Here is a 24,878-nt window from a genome sequence, read left to right on the forward strand (position 1 = left end):
GAATAATGACCAGTTTTGTTAAATATCAACGAAACCTAGGACTATAATCAAAGGCATACTCTTAGTTTCTTCTTGAAACTACTAAAATGAAGTGAACCCAAGTATTTTTTTAATAACATCTAGAAGTGCGGACCAATTTTTAAAACAACATTCAGCTTCTTCACTCACTTCCATCATCTAGGATTTCCAAACTCTAATCTAGGCAGGCTGAATCTAGTCAATCAAGAAAGAAATACTTTTTTTTTCTTTAAACAGTTCACATTTATTATTGATAACAAAAAAAATCTTTTAAAGACTATCAGTATCTTATTACCAAGAGTGAGGTAATATGTTTATAATCATTTACAGAATTCGATATGTGAATAATGAATTCAGGAAGAAGGGTAGGCTAAGATTCTAGTAATACTGGGGAGAAGCCAAAAGAATCATCAGTGCCAGAAGAAAGTGGAATGAGAGCAGTAATAGTATCACACTTTGGGGGAAAAAAAAAAGAGGCGAAATAGCAAAAATTATATAGGCGAACTGCATAATCAGGTTATGTTTGTCACATCAATTCTCTTCAAGAGAGAATTAATTCTTAGTTTCCTCATGAATAAACCCTGTAAGCATTTGTGTAGTAATGGGGCTTTGGGCTCTTAAAGACATAGTAAATTCTTCTGGAAAAAAAAGACATGTCACTTTTGAGCCAACTTAAAATGGCTACAATTCAAAGAACTCTACAAACATCTCTGGGCAGATGTAGGTTGTTGAGTGAAGCACTTTCTTTGCAGCTGTCAGCAAAATCGCCATCTGAGACAAACATAAGGAGAGAAAGAAGAAAAGAGAGGACCATCTTCAGGTCCTTGTAACTTGGAAAACAGGAAGCACTATCTGGAAGCAGCACAAATGCCGCTGAATTAAATAACCCTTATCATGCTTTCTGAAAACAACATTCTGGTGCCAATGTTAAGCTCATCCTATGAAAGGCAACACAGCTAAGGTCTAGAAAGGCAGGCAATTAACATAAAAGCCAAAGAACTCTTTCAGGGAATACACTAGCTTTGGAAGAACTTAATTAACTGGTGTCAACAGGCTGGATTTTCTCAGCCATCTGCTATTTGTTCCTCCCTCCCCTCACCCCTTGGCCCAGGCACAATACACAGACAACACTGACATACATATACATACACACACACACACACTTTGCCAAAGCTCTCTGGCCACAAAGCCCAATTGATGCCTTAAGGAATTTTCTTTGTTTTTAAAACGATCCAGTCCAGAATTGATATGCACATTAGGTACACACATAATGGCCTTTTTAGGTTTTGGCACAATTTCTAAAAACACAAAAGCATGCATTCAACATCTTCATTAATGAGGCTTCTCCAGTTTCAATTTAGGACACACTTTTAAAAGTCACCTGCTTTTCCTGTAACCGGATTACATTAAAGAAAAGGCAGGGTTTTGGTTTTTTTTTTGTCCTCGGGAATATAAGGGAAAAATGTAAAAGGCAAATTAATTGCATGTTTTGATTTCCTTCTATGGAGGACTTTGTTGTAATGTGAACTAAGCTTCTGTTATAAAGAAAAGGAAGATTTAGTTCTTGTTTACAAAGCAGGACTTCTACAAAAACTGCTCTGCTGAATTAACAGCAAATGCTGATGGTGGTAACACAAAATTTAGGCTGGTGAGTCCGGAATGTCACGAAATATTACAAGATGGAATGGCTGCTGGTGACATGCTATTTTCCAAATAAAATCTCCTTTAGTTAGTAAATATTTAAGTTCTGATGACCATAGTTTTAGTACATTAAGCTTCAAGAATGCATTGTGGTATCAGGGATACAAGGAGATACTACAGTAAGTTCAGGAGACAGTTTGGGTACTTAATGCCCAGACTTAGATGAATCTCAGATATGAAGAACAATTTCCAAGAGGAGGAGGGGAAAGCTCAAACTGAAAGCAAATGTCTTTCTAGCAGAAAAATCCAACTGCCAATTTGGAGAGCTGGGAAATTGTAGAGAAGGGCAAAGAGAGTGCAGTTTTACAAATGGAAGAACTTCCTTTAAGTTTGGGCAGCCTCCTTTAAACTCCTTTCAAATTGAGTAACACCTGAAGTCAGCCACAGCAGGGCTGGAAGTTCCCAATGGAGGTGTTTGTGAATTATTCCAAATTTAACAAGGGGCTTCGTGGAGGGAAAGATGTCCAGTGAGTTGTCATTTTACATGTAGAACATTTCAAAAGAACAGCGAAAAGAACATGAGAACAAAGATGGGATTTATGGGAGACAAGCTGGAAGGTTTCTGTCCTATATAGGAAGAAAGACTGTCTAATTGATGAAGGCTCTCATGGGAATCCATTCACTAATGCACCATGGTAGAGTTTGTTGGAAAAAAATTTTTTTGCATCAACACTTTAAATGGTCTACTTCTTAATCAGTGTATACAAACTATTCTTTTCAAGAAGAGCCCTTGTGCTTTAGTTTGATTTTGTGCACACTGCATACAAAATTTATGGCTACTGAGTTTAAAGTTAGGTTTAGAATTAAAACTACCTATTTGAGTTAGTTTCAGGTTCAAAAATCACTACATTTAAAATCTGAACCACTATTTTTCTATCTAAGAGGATCTGAGAGGGATTTGCACAAATGTCACTGTTGAGTATGCTGTAGTGCAGCTGGCTGTCACCGAAGAGGTCCTGCCATCTCATTTCATCTGCGCATTTTTCACTTGTGCTGCTGCACTACCTGGAAATCAGGGAACTGGAGTGAGACTGGTTGGAAGAGGTTGTGGCAGCACTTAGCTGGGAGAAACCACTGTGACTTGATTCCAGGCTGGTCATAGAACCTCTGAAATTGAACATATGGGAAGGAAGACATTTTAAGAGTTTCTTTTGGTGGTTCAGTAATAAAAGAACTGTACATTAAACCCAAATCCTCCCTTTTCCCACTATCATCTCTTTCAAAAATCTAATTAAGACTTATTTCTACAAAGCCTTTGCTGAGCAATCCCACGTCATGCTGAAATGCTTTTTTTAGTTACTTTTGCATTGTTTATTATCTTCTCACCTGCTAAACTTATAAACTCCATGAATTCACAGTTCCTAATTTTTGTTTAAATTCTACCTCTAGCTTCCCCTCCACCCTTTTGTCACTGCACATGTGTAGGCACACGTGCACACACATGTACATATGCATGCACACAAAGTGCCTTCTATAGTTTTCTGTGTAGATACTAAAAATCCTTACACAATAAATACACATGTAGCTACCACTTACAGAGCCCTGAAGAAACAATGTAAGGTCATGCAAACGAGTGAAGATTTGAGGACTCCCTGTATGTAACTTTTTTCAGTACAATACAACTGTTTGCAGACACAAGAAGAGCCTCTACCTGAAGTCCTCGGAACCAATCACTTCTGTGTAGTACATCACTTTACATTTGTGGGAAGAAACCTGCAGTGATGCCAGCACATCATCCACTCGTGGTAGGCTGGTTGTGGCACAAGCTGGCATGCTGTGAAATTTCCACTGTAGAATGTAGAAACCTGGCCATCTGGTCACATGTGAGCCCTAGAAACCAATGAACATGAAAACATTTCTGTAGAGAATCTTATCTTCCAGGTCAGTTTTCTTTCTGGGGTCTGACACAAGCAAAGCTGTTTTGTCTTTGACGTTCCACTGACCCTATCCTTGAGATAGACCATTTTGATTTCACTCACACTTTTAAAGCAGTTTTTCCCCTGACATACTCACCCAATTATGTCACTAGGATATCACGGGATTAAGGAATATGTGACAATTTGACTGTTGTCTGCTCTAACAATTTATAAAGCAAACTGCTGAAATCACTTTTCCTGTAAAACTGAAATTGGAGGCAGACTGACTACAGCATGGCACAGAAGGAATTCCACCAACTACCTACTGATAAAGTATAGCCTTTAAAAAAAAAACAGCTTAGCTTTTGTGTCTAGAAAAAGGAAGCTATGTTCCTCCTGAGGGGGAAAACCTGAAGGCAGCACAACTATGGACTTATTATGAAAGTACTAGAAGAACTATGACTGCAGCCAACAAGACTGACAAAAAAGAATCAACGATGCATTTGAATGTATTGCTGTGTTTAATAAATTTATTCAATTTTACTTTGGAATTACTTCCCCAAGTAGACAAAGGCTACTTTGGCCAAAAATATTTTAGAGGAAGTCGTCTGATCTCTAGTTATAAATGTGAACACGGTCATTTTTCATAAATACTTTGAGCTATTGTGAATGGGAGCCACATGGAACTAAAGATGATGACTGATACTTATTGTGAACAATATTTCCTTGGAAATGGGCAAATACTACTGCTGTGGTCTTGTTTTCTAAAACAACACTCAAATTCCCAGGGACATGAATGCATACGATAAACTTTTATAAAGTCCATTTCCAATAAATATGAAAATCACTGGCCCTGTCAGTTTGACCGTGGGTTCCAGTTTAACTCTCTAAAAGTCAATTGCCCTTTAATAATTTCTTTAAAGATTAACGCTGGAAATTCCCAGCTTCTATTAGAATAGGGAAAGGCAGCTTCTGAGGGTCTATACAGAAAGCTACACAAACTACTTGAGACTTATTTTCAGTACCACATGCCTGCCTGCACTGGAAAAGGCAAAACAAATGGTTTTACCTGAACACTTTCTCCTTCTTTGCAAGTGAGTGGGGACACCATACTATAGTCTCGTCCCAGCTGCCACATTTTGTCTATTAATTGCACATTATTTCCTACTGGAGAAGTAATGCTGTGAGCTCCCACAGAGTCCTTTTTAGGAGGTTGTGGTGATCTCTTGGAGTGGTAGATGTTAAAAACAATGTCACCTTTGCACACATCAAAATCCCACGTGATCACGGAGGAGGCATCCACAATTTGAATAAGAATCTGTGAAGAACAAAAATCAAATCAACAGGTATTAGGCATGCAGTTACAGATGAATTAAGTACCATTGCTGAGTATTCAGGAGTTACAAAGAACTGTTTCTGCCCTGAAGAAGCTTACAATATAGATGGTAGTGTGGGATCCTTTGATCTTGGGGCTGTAAGTTAAATATTGGGGTTCCCTATATCAACTTAAGCCCTCTCCCTGGAGATGACTATTTTATTCATTCTCCCTTCTTGCACAAAGTCTATGTTACAGAAAAGAGGATTTAGAACAATTCATTAGCTAAGGTGTAGGGGTAGGAGAAAAGGAAACCTTTTCTCTTTTCCCACTAAACCCCTCTCTCTCAAAAGACCCCCAATACCACCCAAAATTAAACAGAAAATATAAATCTATAATGACATATCTAATATCATTCTAGGTATTTTTACCCATTGAAGAAAATGACCTTTGGGAGCATTAAATCTGATCACACCTTAATATGAATATTTTAAATCAGGTGACTTAGTTGAGAGTTCTCCATTCAGACAATGGAAGTTTTTATTGGGGCAGGGAAGAAGTAAGGAGTTTTGAAAACTAAGAGGAAGGATTTCTGAAAGACAAAGCCTAAGGAGGAAAACAGGCTGGCCAAAACAAACTTTAGAAACTTTGTGATTCTGCACAGGACTTCTGCCAGTTTTAGGCTAAGATATTATGACTAGCTTGGAAGGTCTGCATATCTCAATTTCCCCAGATTCACCTCTTTACATCCTGGTATCTTCCTATCCAATACAACTTTCCCCTAGATGGGAGCAAGAGAGGAGGTCTAGGAGAAAAAGATAAAAAAACATGCCCCAAACCTCTCTCCTCCTTTTTATTATTTATAAACTGTGGCAGGAAATAATTTCCCTTTTGTCCTAGGACCATAAAGATGCATTTCCTCAAGGGTTTTCTGTACAGATAGAAAATACACTGTAAGACATTTAAATGGTTAAGTATCATATGAGTATTAAAGATATTAAAGTCATGAGACTTGAGAGAAGGGAAAGATCACTTTAGTATGGAATGATTAGAGAAAAGCTCATGCAAGAAGCAGGATTTAAGACAGGCCTTGTAATAGGAGTAAAAACAAACAGAAATGAAGAAGACATTCCAATCTTGAGGAACAGCATTAAGTAAAAGTATATTCTAGGAACAGTGAATAGAACAGTAGGGCTGATTTCTATGATAGTTCAATAGCTCTGACAGCTCACCAATGTGGGTACTTCTTCCAACAGCAAAGACCATGTCTTATCCATGTCCTCCCAGCCTTTGTTACCTTGTCCATGTCCTCCAGTAAATCTATCACAAGGAGTGCCACTCATTATGCAGGGGGACCTTCCACCACTGGCACTATGTGAGTATCAACGGGGAAGGAAAGCTCCCCAATTCAACCCAAACCAACAAGCATTTATTAAATGCACTCTGCCAGGTAATAGAGACACAAAGTGTGGCATTCAGACCCTAGGTCCATCTTACTTTGCAGTGCTTCTAGGAAGCTTGACATCATTACAAAGCCCTGTGGTTAGATCAGGTATTGCTAACACGAAGAAACTATAGGGAAACTGTGTTATCAAGACAAAAAATGCTTCCCTTAGGCTTTGATGGAAAGCACCTGTTAGACTTGCAGTACTTGTTTCTAGAACTTTACTATAACAACTTGGTCACTGCTGTCTCACTAAACAAACCTTTATCAATCAACTATGTATTTCCCCCTCCCAAAATTGTACTTTTCCCTGCATCCCTTTCTCCTAACATCCACTGTCTTTTAATGAGATACTCTCCTCCCCACCTAATTTATTCTTTGTCTTCTCAACTTGGTGGTAAAACTTGTAAAAACTGGCCAGTCACATTCCACTTGTTTGGAGAAAATGGCAGTGAGATCTACTTCTTTATCCATGGTCTGGTTCTCCCTTTGTATACACAAGTAACAAAAATGCAGAGTACTGAATTAATTCTTTCACAAAAGACAAAATGAAAAATATTTATCAGATACTCTTCAGTCTCAGCATGTGACTGACTGTCCTAAACTTGTGGGACTAATTCTAAAAGTTGGAGAGCTAGTGAGGCTTTCCTACCCATTCCTCAACATTTAGCAGCAACTATTCTCTAAATTGATTATTATATGATAAATGTTATCAACAGGCCACAAAGAGGGTAAAGAAAAACGTAGTTCACACCTCATGGTTGAATGGTCTTCAGCAAAAGTTCTAAGTTAGAGTTGGCTAGACCTTGGACAAATGCAAGGAATGAGAATGATGCCAAAATCCCCTCAGGTGCTTCCAGAGGACTGTGGATTTCCTGGTCCTCTGCCAGTCCCTATCCATATAAACACAGGCACTAGCATCCATGTGAGGGTTACCAGACAACTCTTCAGCAGCAATGTGATTTGAAGCAGGATGTTTTTGTTCATGTGATAGGACCAGAATTTTCCTGGTGCAACTCCCTTCTGCCCCAGCTTCCCTGATGAAGCTTCCTGGATGAGGCATTAAAAAGTTTCAGCTGCATGTAGCCTGGGCCTCTCAGATTTGGTGGGTTCTTGGCACAGAAGTTGCCAAACCCTGATGAATTTATTGCCCTTCCATATTTCCTGGTGGAGTTGAAGGGGGCTACATCTAGAGAAGATAAGTGCCACTGCATCCTTGCTGGATATTTTTGCTGTGACAAGGGTAAACTAAACTCCACTGATAAAGGTTCAATGACTCTCAAGGGCCTCATTTCATCCCCAAATTGAGCCTAAACTGAGTGTGTTGGTGTTAGAGCCATACCTGCAACAACTCATATAAAGGGTAATATTGCTTCCAGCGTCACTTCTCATCATCAGTTCTACTTCTCAAGAACATTTGGAAGTTTAGGAGTGCTAACTGGCCACAATACCCTTGTGTGAGTTGGTGGAAGAGTCTTTTCCAAATTTATGATTGGTCTCTTGTGGAAACTTGGCCTTCACACATATTCAAGTCCTTCAACACCCTCAGATAGAAATGCTAAGTTTTTTGTTGGTTTGTTTTTGTTTTAGGATAGGAGGTGAAGAGAAGCTTATGATCTGTTATGTCTTACTTAAAACTTTCAAAAAGCAAACTCAAAATTCTGTTTGGGACTCTTGCAGGTTGTAACCTATACAATTCATCCTTTGCTTTATTCTACTAAACAAATAACTGTATAATTAGCTCAAAGATGACAGCTGCAGGTTGGGCAGTATCTGCCCAGTTCAGGTACTAATAATCCTGGAAATTATCTTGGAAGAAGCTACTGTAACCTTAGAAGGAGGGGTGGGAACAGTAGCCATAAAGTCTTCGGCAAACATTACAAAGCAAAGTGGAAAAAAAAAAAAACTTATGAGCTTATGAAACTTTTAATAGGCAGGCAAAAAAGAGTTAAAATAAATTATACTTTACGCAAATTTGTTTCATCTTAGAAATGTAGTGTGTCCCCCCCCCCATAGAGGTCACAACTATAGTTTCAGCATACAATAAACAACAGTGACAATGATGTATAATGGATGGATCCAGCACTTAGCCTCAATTCTACAGATAGAAATTCATGCAACAGCAGCATGTCAAACTATGAAGAGGGTCACAGAAGTCAAAACATGGCACTGGCTAACGAAAAAGACCACCTAAGACATCAGCTCACCTTTTTTTTTCTGGTATATATATCTAACAACATCTATTATAGCACTTCTCTTGGCTGACAATGTGTTACAGCCTACTCATAGGCTTTCCATTAAGAGTGGGCCTTCAACTTTAATTTTTTTGGAAACTGGTATTATATGACATGTCGCCACTGGGTATCACTACAACTCAGATTTTTAATCTTTTTTTTGGCTGGAGGCAAGGGGGGAAGGAATGTGACAGACCCCTTTAGCAATCATGCAGCCAATGGACTGCTTTTCAGGATGTTTGTAAGTGCATTAAATGAATTACATAAGATAAAAAGGAAATCCATTTTATTGAAATAGTTATCAGAATTTGAAAATCAAGTTCATAGACTCCATGTTAAGAACCCCTTCACTAGAAGAAGGGTGGGGACATTTAAGATACTGATGGACCAACTTTGACTTTTACTTTCAACTACATACAAGAGGAATTTTTCTGCACTTGGTTTTCCTGTGATGACATCTAGGGACCTTTTAGGGTGATGTATAGCACTTTGTAACGTTCTACGATTTGACTGAGCACAATGTCATTCATGAATAGCTGGAGGACCTCACCACCTATAAAGAATCTCAGTTATATCTGGACTCTGAACTGGTTATCATCCATGACAGAGACAAACATCTTTGAGAAGCATACATCTTACTATTTTATACTTTACTTGATAAAGAGGACCAAACACATTCATTCTGTTGTTATATCTTTCAAGGAACCTCAGTTTTAGAATTTTCACACTTGCATGGAAGTCACCTTATTTTATCTATTTATTTATTTATATTGCTTATATTTTACTTATATTATTTATCTATTGATGGTGGAAATAAGTTAGACTATACACTGGTGAGCCCTAAGTGTGAGGCTAAGTAATTCAGATTTCATCTGTGGGCAATGAGGAGCCACTGAAGGCTAGTGACATGATCAAAAAACGGCACATGAATATTAATATGGCAGTGGTATGATAATGCAAAGAATCTACATAATGAATTAGTCACTTACTAAAGAACTTACATTTTAACAAAAAATAACTTCACATATGCACGTGAAATAAGTCTTCTTCATGGCTCTGAGCTGCTATTGTGTCACTTTGTTTTAAAGAAGGGCTATCTTTTGGACAGACAGAAAGGTGGCCTTCTATCATTGATATCTCTCTTTGCTTAGTTATCACCTTGGAATGTCCTCAAGTGGCAGGTTCAATGAATCATAATATATATCCTTCTGGTGATGTTAACTGAATTAGAAAACACAATCTTTCTTCAGAAAAAAATGTGCTTCCTATAGCAGACTGTTGGTCTAAAGTGGGACCCTTAACACTCACTATGCAGACAAAAACCTATCCTTTTTATCTAGTGGGCTATGTAGAGTCATCATGTGATTAAGAGTGACTATCACTTTTTAAAGATCACAGGATAAATTAAGACTGGGTAATTTGTTCAATCATCCAGGAACTCTTGACTCATAAAACATCTGGAAGTCACACAGATCTCATAGCATGGCAATTACTTTATAAAAGACACATACAAAAAAAAAAATCACACACCCCACCCAAGACCAACCCCCAAATATAAAAAGGATATAATGTAAGGTGTGTAAGATTACATGCAAAATTCCATTTCAGTGGAATAAAGTAGAGAATGAACTGGACACAGAATTTTGCTGTTGCCTTATAGATATTTTGAGTAAGGCATGCTGTTATAGGCTGGGTCTGACTTAAGTCCTCTGATAGTTGAAGTATGATATTGAAACAAAATAAGACCCTTGTATAAGTCATCCAATGGTTAACAAAAAGGAGATTTACTTAACTATAATGGGGGAATGATATTCAATGAGCATATGATGTGCACTGAGGAGACTACAAGTTGATTCAGGTAAGCAAAGCTCCTTTGTCCATAAATTACCCATGGTAGTCTGCCAGCTAAGGATCAGATAGCCTGGAGTTTCTTGTCACTGATTTGTACTCAGGAGACAAGAAAGTAATATTAAACGACTTGAGCCTTGATTCCCCAGTGCCAATTAAGTCTCATAGATGGTTTCAATACTTTTAAGGAAAAAATAGCCTAACTTGCATAGAGTGAGGTTAGAATATTGTTCCCACCTCACGTACCTATTTTCTACCTGCTGTTCAATTCCATGACAACATAATTATTGCTACTGACATGCTGCAAACATAATGCAGACTGCATCAGGAGAATGCTAGCATATGGGACAAGAGTTTTGTCCTGTATAGCATATATTTACACACGCAATATGGAAGGTATCACTGCCAAAGTTAGGCCCCAAGCTTCAGAAAATGTCAGGGAATAAGCATCTCCAGCTTCTAGCTTCATAAATCTTATGAGCTACACGAGGGGAAGGACAAACTTTCTGTTCTAACAGCAAGGAGAGGCATGTTTTTCTTCTTCCCCCACACTTTTATTCTGCTGAAATATTTCTCTACTGGATTAATAATATCTCAGTGAGGAAATGGAGTTTAATATTTCTAAAATGGCTTTATAGTCAATGTTGCAGAATATAGTCTATCCTGTACTTCAAGGAATAACTGCACCTTGGTAATAGCATTGATTTCTAGTTGCTATCAAGAAGCCTACTCAGTTAAATTTTCCAAACTAACTGTTCTCATTAGGCCAATACACTAATGAAAAATTTTTCTCTCTTTTCCTCCCACAGCTGACACAGTAGTTAGTTAAGACTTATTTTAGGTGGCATGAGCAAAGAAGGGGTTTAGTCAGTACCTCCATGTGGTGCTCCTTGAAAACACTTGCAGACTGGTAGATGGTTTCAGTCCAGAGTTTTAGGTCTTCATTTTCCAATTCCTCCGCAGTCCTGTACAGAGATTTGGGAACTAGCCCACCCTCTGGCACTTCACACTAGAAATATAAATAAACCAAGTAAAGCTGTACAAACACATACTAATCTTCTGAAAACCAACCACATTGGCAAACATCACACTCTGATATGCTTTACTCCTATGAAATAGTTAGAAAAAAAGAAAATACTAGCTTTGAAGCAAAATATTCTCTGAAATTAAGCAAAATATTCTGCAGACTACTTAAATATATTGACTTTGCTTTGAGTAAATGAGAACAAGTTAAAACCAAACAGATTACTGTCAAATATGAATGTATAAGGTTCCTCACTCAATTACTATAGAACTTTTATTCAACTGTAAAAGAAGCATAATAATTATAAAAGGAAACATTCTCAATGGTACAATAATAATGATGTGTAACTACTTTAAAGAGTTATACTATATTGGAAAAAAAAGCAAAACTTCAAGCCTAATCATAAGTCAAAAGGCTACACTATTGTATTGGCAATCAAAATGGGCTCTTGGCATTTAATTCAACCAAGTGCCCTTGAGAGTTTGGCCTTATTTCCTTGATTAAATTAGGAGTCCTTGATGACCTCCTTGCCTCAAGGGAAAGCCTAGTTTACATGGGTTGAGTGACATGTTTGTGACATCAGAGGATTTTAGACCACATGGGTTTAAGTCGCATTTTTGTGGCGATTTAGGTCACGTGGGTGAGTCGCATGTGTGGACTCACCCTTGACCCTGAAAAAGATATAAACCAGAGGTTGGCTTTCTCTTTTAGGAGCTCTGAGCCACAGCAGTAGTGACATGTGACTGTGGGCCAGCCGTTGTTAAGCTCCAAGCTGAACCCAGATGTTGGTAACTATGAATTGTATTTGGTCTGTTTACAAATGTATGTTTGTAATTGTTTGTATTTGCTCTGAAGTTCAGGGTGCTGGTTTTTCCCCCCTGAACTAAGTGAATGATATTTGTATGCTGGATTACAGTGAGATTGTTAACCTCTTAACATTGCTTTTCTTAGTAAAGCAGATCAAAAGAACCCGGGCTTGCAGCGTTCTGTGAGCTGGTTGTTGTTGGTTTTACACCCCCACAGCGCTGCTAGCCGGATTGTTACAACAACTATAGAGAGGAAGAAATAAGATACTTGTTCCTTTGACTTTGTTTAGTAAAAGAAACAAGTCAGAAAGTCACATTTTGTAAGTTCCGCAGTGACTTGCTTGATTCCAAAGTTCATAAAACTCATGGACTCCCCGCACTAACAAAAATCATTGCTACTGGTATTTTGAGCAATTACAGAAATAAACACTATAGTTGAAGTGTGTGGTTAGCCACACTGGGGGCCATGGTGCAGCTTTAACTGACTGACAAGATTACATAAGAGTTATAAGAGCACAAGTATGAAAGGACAACTTGACGTGTTTAATTGTAACAGCTAATAACAATAACTAGCATTTATATAGCACTTTGAGCTTTACAGAGCACTTTGCAAATATTATTGCAATTTAGCCTCACAACAACTGTGCAAGGTAGGTGATATTTATATCTCCATTTTATAGATGAGGAAACTGAGGTAGACAGTAGCTAAGTGACTTATCCAGGGTCACATAGCTAGTAAATGTCCGAGACTGGATTTGAACTCAGGTCTTCCTGACTACAGGTCTAGTACTCTATCCACTGTACCACTTAGCTATCTCTACAGCATATTGACTAGTCAGTTAAAATCAGTGATCTTCTTTGAAACAGAGTAAATAATACAGCTCAAATTCAAAGGGGTAACATAATACCTAAATATGACTCTCTGTATTAGCTATAAAGTTATCATTATGAATACCAAAGGCCTTGCTACAGAGGAAATAAATGCAGCCAAAATTTGTTCACAGCTAGTATTTCTTTTCAAAAGAAAATAGTAATAATTTATATGTAAGCAAAAGATAGGAACCATTTCTTACATAAACAGGTTACCCTTTTCTATAGAAGTGCTCTTATAATGTGACATGGTAATCATCTGATGAATTATGGACTTCTAATTTAATTGTTTCTTTTCTGTGCCCTTTAGATAACTGTATTTTCCTCTAAGCAGGAATGATAAATTACTAAGTTGATTCAAATGTCTTTTTTACAGTCTCCTATCCATTTGGCAAATCATTTTCTGGGATCCCAATTTAACTAAACAAATGAGAAAAAATTTCAAAATATGCATATTTTAAAAGATTAAGTGTTTACTTAATAGATGCCTGATATCAGGGCCATGAATTTCTTTCTTATAGTGATAAGCACATACCAAATCACAGAAAATTTTCCTTTCAGGTTGGCTTCAGTTGCTGCTGTGTGACACTATCCCCCTTCTAGCTCTGTAACATTGGGGTAAAATCACTTACCTTTTGTGTCAGGTTTTAATAATTATATAAAAATTATATTAAAAAATTATATAAAAGAACAAAAGTTTCCTCCAATTCTAACATTCTAAGTTTATATTCTAATGTTATAGGATATATATCTATACAGCCAAAAAAGTAGAGTTTTTCTTGAATTACTCAGAGTAGCCAAAATATGGCCTAAGTGAATCCTCTACCTTCAAAACACACACACAAAATTTAAAGACTGCATCATGGCCAACCAGAAGAACATGTAGCTTTGAGGCCACATATGTTTGAGATCAAGTAGGCTGATATGAGCAGGAAGTAAGGATTAAGCAAAAAAAAAAAAACTCAAAAGAATATAAAATTAAGTGTTTGTGGAGAAGAGAGAGAATAAATTTTTAAAATCTGACTAAAAGGGAAAATGAATTGTGAAACAAGAATTTTTCATCATAAAAACAAAAAACACAGAACAAAAACCTCAAAGTAAAAGAGTAAGTGCAAACTCAAAAAAAAAAAAAAACGAGTGTTATTTGTATCTACATAGAAATTTATCTGGAAATAGCTGTAGGTTTTGTAATAATTATTCATCTTTATTTTGTAAGATGTAAAAAAGTATTACTGTGCCTAAAAACAAGTCACTTCCCAATAGCATCTCTTCCAAATGACCAAATTTATAACCATATTCCCCTAAAACCCACAACCAGTAAGTCAAACCAACACAGGGGACACACAATACATCCATCATTCCATACCCAAAGTATACCACCTTTTTATTGCTGGCTCAATTTCAATGGGACAGCAAGGTGGTACAGTGGATAGAGTGCAGGGCTTAAAGTCAGGAAGAGTCATCTTCCCTAATTCAAATCTGGCCTCAGACACTTAATAACTGTGAGATCCTGGGCAAGTCACTTAACCCTGTTTGCCTCAGTTTCCTCATCAGTAAAATGAGGGAGAGAAGGAAATGGCAAACCACTCCAACAGCTTGCCAAGAAAACCCCAAATAAGATCATGAAGAGCTGGATATAACTGAAAATAACTCAACAACAATTTTCAGTAATAGAACAATAAAATCTAACATATGAATCAGGCAACAAACAAGCATGTCTTAAGCGCCTAATCTACCATGTGCCAGTCACTGTATCAGGTGATGGAGAAACAGAGACAAAAAAATGAAATAGTCTGAGCTCTTAAGGAGCTTAAATGAAAAAGCAGATTTATATTTAATATCTATTTGGCATTTCATTATTTGATTTCCCAAAGATTCTTACATTGCAAAGGGATTTTCATTAGGATTCTTTTAACTATGAAACTCCTTTGATACACTTCAAATATGATTTAACTTACAATTTGGATTTAAGTAGCAGCTCTATATGCATAAAACCATATCAATATAAGATTCCATATCACATGAACTTTCATATTCACTAATATAGAGATTAGCATTTGGCAAACCTTCAATATTTGGCAAAAATAAAGCTACATAGGAGATACTTCAACAAAACACAGTAAATTACAATAACTGCTTATATAAAAGATTAACAGCTGCCTTATTTTTGGGGGGGGGAAAGTCTAATATTCTATATGCTTAAATATTTACCATACACTCTCCACTCAGGAAATCCGGGATAATTTCCTTATCAATATAATCCAACAAGCCCCCTGGACCCTGGTAGTCATTGCCTGCATAAATAAGGAACTTCTTTCTTGTGTTGTCATCAATGAATGGGCTAACCTATAAACAACAGAAAAGAGAACATTCTAGCAAGTCTCCAGACTTTAAAAATTACATTTAAAGGCTAAGAACAGATTTTTACAGTTTTTCTGAAAAGTACTTTAGCATGGTACCAAGTTATATAGAAAGTCAACTATTTTATTCTAGATGCTTTTTTTTCAATCACAGGCAAGTAAATGGTGGGAGTTGTCAGAAGGTGAAATGGTTTTTGAAACAAATGGTTCTGCTTAAAGAGGAGTCCCGGTCTGACAGACCTCTCTTCATCTTTCCCCACAGAAATCAACATGAGGGAGAGATCAGAAGACTCTAGGCCTCCTCAAATCAGAAAAAAGATAAGCCAGATGAAGAGAAACAGAAAGAAGAAAGGAGACCATTAGACTAAAGGAGAAATGAAACACTTTTGAAGCAGAAAGTTCATATGGCTTGTCCTTCAAGACTTGCCTATCCAAAAACATTTCTGTTCTATTTCAAACAGCATTGCTACAAGTATGAAAACAGGACAAGGGGAAAAAACTGCTATCAATGACTGCAGTAAAGCAACTGAATCAAATCCAGCTATAATATCAGGGCAATACTAGGGAGAGCAGAATCATATCAAGAACAATAAGCAGATTATGCTGCTTTTCACAGTCCCAGTTTAACTTGTAAACACAGCTATCTAAGGAAAAGCTATTCAACAGGGCAAGTACTCTATCCTCTTTGTTACTGTCAGAATGAAATCTATTTATTTGGTTTGACAGAACTAATTGATCTCCATTTTGTTGTATAGAGCTACTTTCCTTCCTCTGCAAATCACTTGTCCTCTTCCCAGAGGTACATGTTGGGCAAGGGTAAACCTCTGAGTGCACAGGCAGCATTATTTGCTACTGCTCAATTCCAGGAAACAGCTCTATGAACCAAGCAAGCCTTTCTAAGGAGTCAAAGAAACTGGTCTCCCATCCTTCCCTCTACAATATTCTCTCCAAATATACTGCCAAAACTTGTCATCACCAAGCATTTTATTATTTTTGTTAATAAAAGTTTTCTATGACTTAAAAAATCTTCAAAATTTTTTTGGCTTCTTTTGCTGAATTTGACTACCACATAACTGTAAATATATGAATGTTTTTGAAATGATAAAGCAACTAGCTTAGTGTTCAAACTCACCAGTGTCCACAGGACAGGGAAGACCCTTGGAGCGCGGAGTATCAGAAGGCGGCCCAATGTTTCAGGGTAATTGGCTTCAACAACTTCAATGATCCTGAGTAGTGCTTTCACCCCAGGTCTCCATAAATGCCTCATATTCAATCCTTCCAAATCTACCAGACAGGTCCACGAACTATCAATTTTAAAAGGAAATTTTTAATCTGCAAATGTAATAGTTAGCAGTTGCTGTCTAATCATAATTATAAATTATAAATCTATTATTGTGGCAGCTAGGTGGCACAGTGGATAATGCACTGGTCCTGAAGTTAGGAGTCCCCGAGTTCACAGCCAGTCTCAGACAATTATTAGCTGTCTGACCCTGGGCAAGTCACTTAACCCTGAATGCTACAATTACAATTTAGGAGGCATGGTATTTTTTTTTTTTGCAAAGCTCTTAATATCTATGTACATGTTCTACGATTTTACCAGGCAAACTTGTATTTCACAACATACTCAATCTTATCAGACTGGCCCTTGGAGTAAGGAGCTCAAGTCCTGCTTCTGTCAAAAAATAGCTATGTAATTATATATAAGTCACTCAATTCAGTACCTTAAACACTAAGTATGCAAGTTGCAGAGCAGCTGCCATCAGTCTAAGTAGAGGAAGTTTCTTCACTGTGAAGTTCCCAAAATCAAGGTTTAAAAATGTGCATGTGTGCACACACACCTACTCTTTCCTTTTCTCATCCTCTCTTCCCCTCTTCATTAGACCAATAGGAAGGGTCAAGCAAATACTTATATTGTAATGCAATCAATCCATTGTTTTCGATTTGTTTTTATTAAATGATGTATTGGGAACCCAAAAAATAAAACAAGATGTACCTTCTTGTATATGATTTAACTAAATCCCGTCTATAGGGCATGTATCGAGTTCTTAGTAAGGACTAGTTGTCCAGAGCTATCTATAATCCTTAATACAATCTCTTATGAACAACACAGCATGCACCTTAAAAAAAAACTACCATAAATAAGAGTAAAATATTATTATACTTTTTATACTCAGAGAAAATAACTGATCAAGGTTCAGACTTACAATTATGGCCCCTTACATATCATGAGTTAGCCAAAATAAACTCAACCAGACTGGCATGATCAGCAGTCCTCTTACAAGTAAATATACATGTGAATATACATATACATATTTATAGAACCCCATTACACAGTAGTTTCTAATTTTTTTGCAGTTGATATGAAATCCTCTTCTTTTGGTTTATTTATAATTGTCCCTGCCTCACACTTTCATGAAATAATCCCTGTGAATAATTTTCTGAATTCAAATATCATTTATTACAATTTTAAAAACATTTATTGGGAAATCCTTTACAAGCTGGTATCTTCAACTGCTAAAGCAATAACCATATTACTATTATTATTAACACTGAGAGGTGGATTTGTTAGGCAAAGTTTATTAAATGTGGTATCCATGGTGTATTGCTATTTGCAATTCTTTTCAACCACTAATCAGATGGACGTTTTTGTCTTCATGGAAGCTATAGCAGAAAACTCTGTCTTACACAAAGAACATATTACTTTATTTAAGTTAACTTTGTTAGTTGGCCCTTTCACCAAGCTTTCTTTACAAGTGATTTTACCAGATATTGCCTTTCCCCTGCTTTATGAAGTTAATACTGCTCATAATCATCTATCAACTTTCTTCACAAGAGTTTACAAATTCTCAACCAGTGTGGCTTTGTTCTCCATTTCTCTTCACTTGGCAAGGTCAGTCAACTGTTTGCCGATCAAGTCACTTTTTAGGTTCTTTTGGTTTCCTTGTTATGACAACTGCTTCACATCAGTTAAGATTATGTATGAAATTATCATACTTGGTGTTAATATCCTTTTGTCCTTTACTTATTTTGTACTTGCTTAACTAGTTCAGAATAGCTGTTCCAATTGATAGGCTGTATTTTTTTTCTCATTTCTAACAGTTTTTTAAAAACATTGATTCTGAACTTTAGTCTAACTGGTGGTCTGAATACACACAAGAGTGTTCATTGCATCAATAATAAGTATTTTCCCATCTCTTAAGATATTAATTTGATTTTCTTGGTGATGTGATTCACTGTTCATTACATCCTATCTAGCACCTACTATGCTTACCTCAAAGAAAGTATCAATCACATAAAAAGATTATGAGACTTCTGTGGAGCTACAAGTCTATGAGCTCTTTCGTTCCTACCTTTGTAATGGAGTCACTAAATACTGAGAAATGGACAGCCAGAGAGGTCCACTCGTGTCCTTTAAACATCAGGAGAAGACCAAAAAGATCACATGTTGGTATGGCAACATAATAGGAGGATGCGGACAAGAGCTGCATAGGATGGGCAGGTATGAATGGGTTGTGACCTGCATTTTGAAATTTCTTCCTATCCAGATGGATTAGAGCACGAAACCATTTGGGTATTACAATGTTAAGAGTGCTAATAAAATTTATATCACTTACTTGATAAACCAGAGTACTATTTATTCACCTGATGCCAAATAATTTTGGTGGTCAAATGCTTCTTTCAATTACCACATCACAAGTTTATTAACTTTTCTTGTTGAGATACAGTAATATTAGCATGAGCCAGTGAACTTTAATTCCTGAGAAATACTAGAATGAATCATTAAGAGATAGGATAATCTAGCAAAGGAAGCAGTGATCACAATGAGCCCATATAATGTCACATAAAGGACAGCTCATGTCAGACTAAACTTCGTTTCCTTTCTTGACAAGTTTACTAAACTGGCAGATCAGGAAGGCTGTAGATATAGTTTACCTAAATTTTAGTAAAGCATTTGATATGCCCTATTTTGTGGACAAGATTGTAATACCCTCAACAGGAACAGGAAAGTTAGGAAGAAAGGAGAGTTGGGGGAAAAAAGATGATAGTTTCTCTGTACTCATGATGGCCTATGAAAGATCAGAGTTCAAATGCTGCTTCAGACACTAGTTCTGTGACCCTAGCCAGTAAATTAACCTCTGAGCCCCAATTTCCTCATCTGCAAAGCAGGGAAAATAATAGCTCCTGCCTCACGTGGTTTTAAGAATAATTTTTTTAAAAAAAGAGTACAGCAAATTTTAAAGTACTGTATAAACGTTAGCTATACTGTTGCTGCTATTGACATCAAACCACATCTGGAAGCGCTCAAGTCTGAAAACCCCAGTTTGAAAAGATGGAGGGCATCAAGAGGAGAGCAACCAAGACTTGTTCCTCTTGGTCCCAGAGAGCAAAACCAAGAGAAAGGGTGGAAACTGATGTCAGGCTTCACATCAGGAAAAACTTCCTAACAATTAGAGCTGTCCAAATGTAGAAGGGGCTGTCTCAGAAAGGGAAAAGACTTCTTCCCCTTGGAGGTCTTCAAGTAGAGACTATATGATGATTATGAGTAGTAAATACCAGAGATATGCTGCAAAAGGGCTTCTCATTTAGAGCATGGATTAGATGGTGGATGTGGAGGTCCCTTTCAACTCTAATATTATTGTGTGAAATATATAATTAGTTCGTGGCTTATATATTCATTGATACTCAGAAATATCTAGAGTTTAAAAATAAAACAAGAACTGCTTTGGTAGATAAATCATTAATAAGTAAAGTTTTCCTTTCTATTTTGTTGATGGTTAGACTGAGAAACACATGAAAATCTAATTTGGTAAATTATCTGTTATCTCTAAATTTTTTTCACAAATGTATTTATTTTATCATTCTACATTCATGTCTAGAACATAGCATAAATTCAAAGACTTTGCCTGGATTTATTTCAAGCAGTAGGTCTCCAAGGGTGGTCAGGGACCCTTTTCAGGGGATCCATGAGGTCAAAACTACTTTTATAATAATACTATTTATTATACTTAAGATATTATTTACCTCTACTGCCTCTATGCATATAAATACACCTCTAGTTTTCAACTACGTATCTGTGTGAGATCAGATTTTTTCCAACCAAAATCAGACAGAATGCAAAGGCAGATATGAGAATCTATCTGTCTTCTATTAAGCCAGATGTTAAAGAGACTAAGAAAACTATGTAAAAATAATGCCATTAAATATTTTTTGTTTTGGAAAATATAGTTATTTTTCCACTTAAAATGTTATTCACATTAACATGTAATTGGTTTATTATTTTTAAATTGATAAGTATTTAAGATTTTATAACTTTTCATTTCTAATATAAAAAATATCAATAGGTCTGTAACAATAAAGAGGCTTTGAAGTTTTACAACACTGTCACATATACTGACTCATTTTATTTTCATGACTGCTCTGTAAAGCTAGTTAGGGAAGCCAAAACAACAAATCTTCCCTAAGATGCTTCACCATCATATTGTACATATGGTATAAAATGAGCATTCTGAGCACCCATTTATTAAGTTTCATCTATTTGTAATACAAAAAGGGAAGATTCTAGTTTCTCCAATGATTGACAACAAAGTTCTTCAGACACACTGGCAATTTTCCTTTCTAAGGGACAGACAGGAGGTGGCAAGTGCCAGGTGGATCCAAACCACTGTCATCATCTCTTACCATCACTTTCCCTCAGACACTGGGAAAGATAATCCAGGCCTCTGAGCCTTAGAGTTCCAGGGGGAAAAAGCATCTCTAGACTACTGATCCCAGTCTTCCAGCCTAGCCCCCAAAGTTTCTATCCAGGAAAGCAATATCTGTGGAGATGTGACCTAACAACTGCCTTGCAGGTGACATAGCCCCAGTCTTCTCAGCAGCCAGAGCTGCTTAAGACCTGGAATAGAACATCTGGACACCAAAGTCCTTGGCACTGTCAAAAAGCTGAACATCAAAAATGGGTCACGCACATAATCAATGGAAAAGATATTAAGCAAGAGGCACTATACCACCTACTTTGCCACTGCACCCTAAGAACCGCCAGGCCTTTCCATCTGATTTGCAGCTGAAGCCTACTACATGTTACGTTGTTTCCTCATTTCAGACTGTGAGCTACATGAGAGAAGGGATGTCTTCCTTGTTTTTGTGCATCCCCAGTGCTTAGCCCAGTATTTTCCACACAGTAAACCTTTAATAAATGCTTTTTTTCATTTATTCATTTCTTCCCACTATATTATCTACAAGTAGAACCATTCAAAGATATTTTGTATGTTTCATTAAGCACCATTTAAACCATATCAACAGTTACATGCAGCACTGTTTCTCCAATCAAAGCTTTTTATATCTAGGCAATTCTATAAACAGACTTACACAGTACTAGCAATCCTTTTGCCAAAAGTTTGTTTTTGCTTATACTCATTAAAAGCAACTATTTTTTTTCTGAAAAAAAAAAAATCCTTTTGTATTGCCAATATATTCTGCATGTACAATTTCAAGATGTTATCAAATTAGGTTTCATGCTACCTTCAGCCAAGTTTTTTGCACAAAGCAAAAACAGAGGTCTTTCCTCTTTGTCAGCAATAATACTTGTGAATCTTAATTATAACTATAGTAACAGATCATCATTTGGACATTTTATTTTGTGATTCTGCATTCCTGCTACTTATTTAAACCAATTATATATTTATCCAGTTTGCTTTACTGTACTAACTAAAGCGAATGACAATGAAAAATATAAAGATATTATGGTACTTTTAACTTCACACAAAGATTGCTTAAGTGAGTTTATAAGCTTCACATTCAAAGTATATATCAAGCAGCACAATGTCATAATTCATCTGTGTTATACTACCTGATAGCAATGCTGGTAGATCATGCTAAAGTTAAATTCAACACACACTTACTTATATTTGACTTTGCACCTATCCCAGTATTGCGTTAATTTTGATTTTGAAGGAATCTGTCATTCTAGCTTCACTTTGTGAACTTTATTTTAATTAAAATAGACACATTATGCATGAATTATACTAAAATACATGCAATAATTTCCACCTCTGCTTTGTACTCCCTTAAAATAGATTTACATTCCTCTACGCCTACGCTATGATAATGCCCACAAGTTTGGAAAAGTCTTATTTTCATCTACTTTTCAACTTTTAGAACTCAAAACTATTCTTTTCTAGAGACTTCAGGCACTGCTTTGAACAACTCACCTTAAACTATTTAATAGATAGTCTTACTGAGCTGAACACAATTACAAAATCCCATGTTTACCTGATAGGTCGGCCAAACACTTTTGTATTTTCTTCACATCTTCTTAATCCTTCTTCATTTATTGAGAGAACCTGTGCATGAATATAGGACACCCACAAAAACATTTTACCTTTGTTAGGCATAAGGAGGAATAACTACAGAATTACGTTGAAAGGACGAAATTAATGTCCTCTAAGAATGATGCTATTTGTTATAAAAATAATAATGTTCACGGACATTTGCATTTAAAGTCACAGATTTAGATACTTTTATGGGTCAATAGAGAATACACTTAAGAGTTAAAAGGGTCCTTTGGAAGTTTTCTAATACAACCTCTCATTTCACAGATGAGGAAACTGAGTCCTAAGAAATTCACCCAAGGTCAAAAAGGCAGAAAGAAGTGGCAGAGACAGGATTCCAACTCAGGTCCTTTTCCTCTAAATATAGTACTTTTTGCCACTGATATGCAAAGGGCACAAGAATGTCAAAAATAGCATCTCTGGATACAAAAATGAGGACATTTTGTTTACATGGAAATTTAGACATATCCTCTATTTTACATATTGTTAGCCATCCAAAATGAAGTAGGTAATGTATCTTTTATACCTTTAAATGTGTGGGCATTTTGGCACCAGGAGATACCTTAGCCTAGACACATAAGTACTTTACCTTTTTAAAGTGTACAATTTAGATATTTCTATCATCCCTGATAACTTGTATCTGGAGTTGTGACACTGTTTTCTCTTGGTGAAAGAGCTGACCCTGCATTCCCTTTTACTAGAACATCATCCGTATCACAACTCCTAACTGTGGGTACGTCAAGGTTCTGTCTGAGGCCCACCTCTTCTCTGTCTATACCATCTGGGAGTTTTATCAGCATCCATAGTTTTAGTTAATCTCTATTCAGAGGACTACCCTATCTAGCCCTAATGTCTCTCCTCAGCTGCAGCTCCACATCGCCAGCTACCTACTAAACTGAATGTTCTGCAGGCACCTCAATTCAATCTATCCAAAACAGAACTCATTATTTGCCCCTATAAACCTCCTCTTGTTCCAGTCACGCAGGTTTGCGAACTCGGTGGAATTCTCAACTACTTACCCTTAATATCTAACTGGGTGCCAAATTTTGTCATTTCTCCATCCAAAAATCTCTCCCATCTGTCCCCTTCTCTCTGCCCACATAGCCATCACCCTGGTTTGGGCTGTCAGTACCTGTCTCTTGGATTACTGCAATAGTATATTTAATGAACACTCTAACTCAAGCTTCTCCTCATTCTAATCTTTTTTCCACAGAGCCATTAGCATGATATTCCTAAAACTCAGGTCTGACCATATCATTCCCTTATTACTTCTTGAATTAAATACATACTCTGACATTTAAATTTCTAGCCTTATTATACCTCACTCTTCTTCATGTTCCCTATGATCCAAATTGGTGGTCTTACTGTTTTTCATACATGGCATTCCATCTCCTATTTCTATACCTTGGCACTGGCTGTCTTCCATTCCAGAAATGTATTCCCTCTCTCCTCACTTCCACCTGTTACAACCCAAGTACCTTAAGCACTCAAGGTACTTAAGCACCACCTTCCAAAGCTTTTCTTGCTCTTCTAGCTGCTAGTCTTCCTCTACCTCTCTCTCAAATCACCTTGTATCTACTTTGTATCTATCTTTTATTTACCTATATATGTACATGTTGTCATCCCTGACAGAATGTGAGCTCCTTGAAGGCAGGAGCTGTTTCACTTTTATCTGTATTTCTAGTGCCTAGAGCAGGGCCTACCACATGGCAGACACTTCTTAAATGCTTGTTGATTGGTTGATTGACCTATACTCTCTAAAAAGTTCAGTCCAAAAGTATATTCAGGTTGTGAAAACAGGCTATTTTAGTGAAAGGACAGTATTTACAACATTCTGGTAACATTAACGTGGTAATAAAATGCTAAATTATGCACATACACACATACTTACGTATCTCAGCAAAGCCTCTTCTCCAAGTGCTCTAACTAAACCTTTGGTATCCATCTGTCCCAGTCTAAGCACATAGAGTGGACGACCATCTGAGAAAAAGAGACTGGGAAGTGAGTCAAAGAACTTTGTCTCCCACATCCTAGTTAAGTTGTAAATTATTTCCCACTACTGAGAGCAGCAGTC

At 36.8% G+C, this 24,878-nt stretch overlaps 1 protein-coding gene across 1 annotated transcript in view; it reads right to left on the bottom strand.

Moving 5' to 3' along the window:
* Positions 1–236: 236 nt before the first annotated feature.
* Positions 237–24,878, bottom strand: part of SEC14L1 (SEC14 like lipid binding 1) — a 94,367-nt gene continuing 69,725 nt past the window's right edge. Inside the window, exons 9-16 of the mRNA XM_036754122.1 lie at positions 24,696–24,784; positions 22,746–22,816; positions 16,609–16,780; positions 15,328–15,462; positions 11,291–11,425; positions 4,645–4,893; positions 3,371–3,549; positions 237–2,826 (exon numbers count right to left, since the gene is read on the bottom strand). Coding sequence (XP_036610017.1) covers positions 2,721–2,826; positions 3,371–3,549; positions 4,645–4,893; positions 11,291–11,425; positions 15,328–15,462; positions 16,609–16,780; positions 22,746–22,816; positions 24,696–24,784 — 1,136 coding nt within the window. The 3' untranslated portion in view covers positions 237–2,720. The remainder of the gene's footprint in view (positions 2,827–3,370; positions 3,550–4,644; positions 4,894–11,290; positions 11,426–15,327; positions 15,463–16,608; positions 16,781–22,745; positions 22,817–24,695; positions 24,785–24,878) is intronic.

This window comes from Trichosurus vulpecula, chromosome 4 (genome assembly GCF_011100635.1).
Source record: "Trichosurus vulpecula isolate mTriVul1 chromosome 4, mTriVul1.pri, whole genome shotgun sequence".
NCBI classification, from domain to species: domain Eukaryota; kingdom Metazoa; phylum Chordata; class Mammalia; order Diprotodontia; family Phalangeridae; genus Trichosurus; species Trichosurus vulpecula.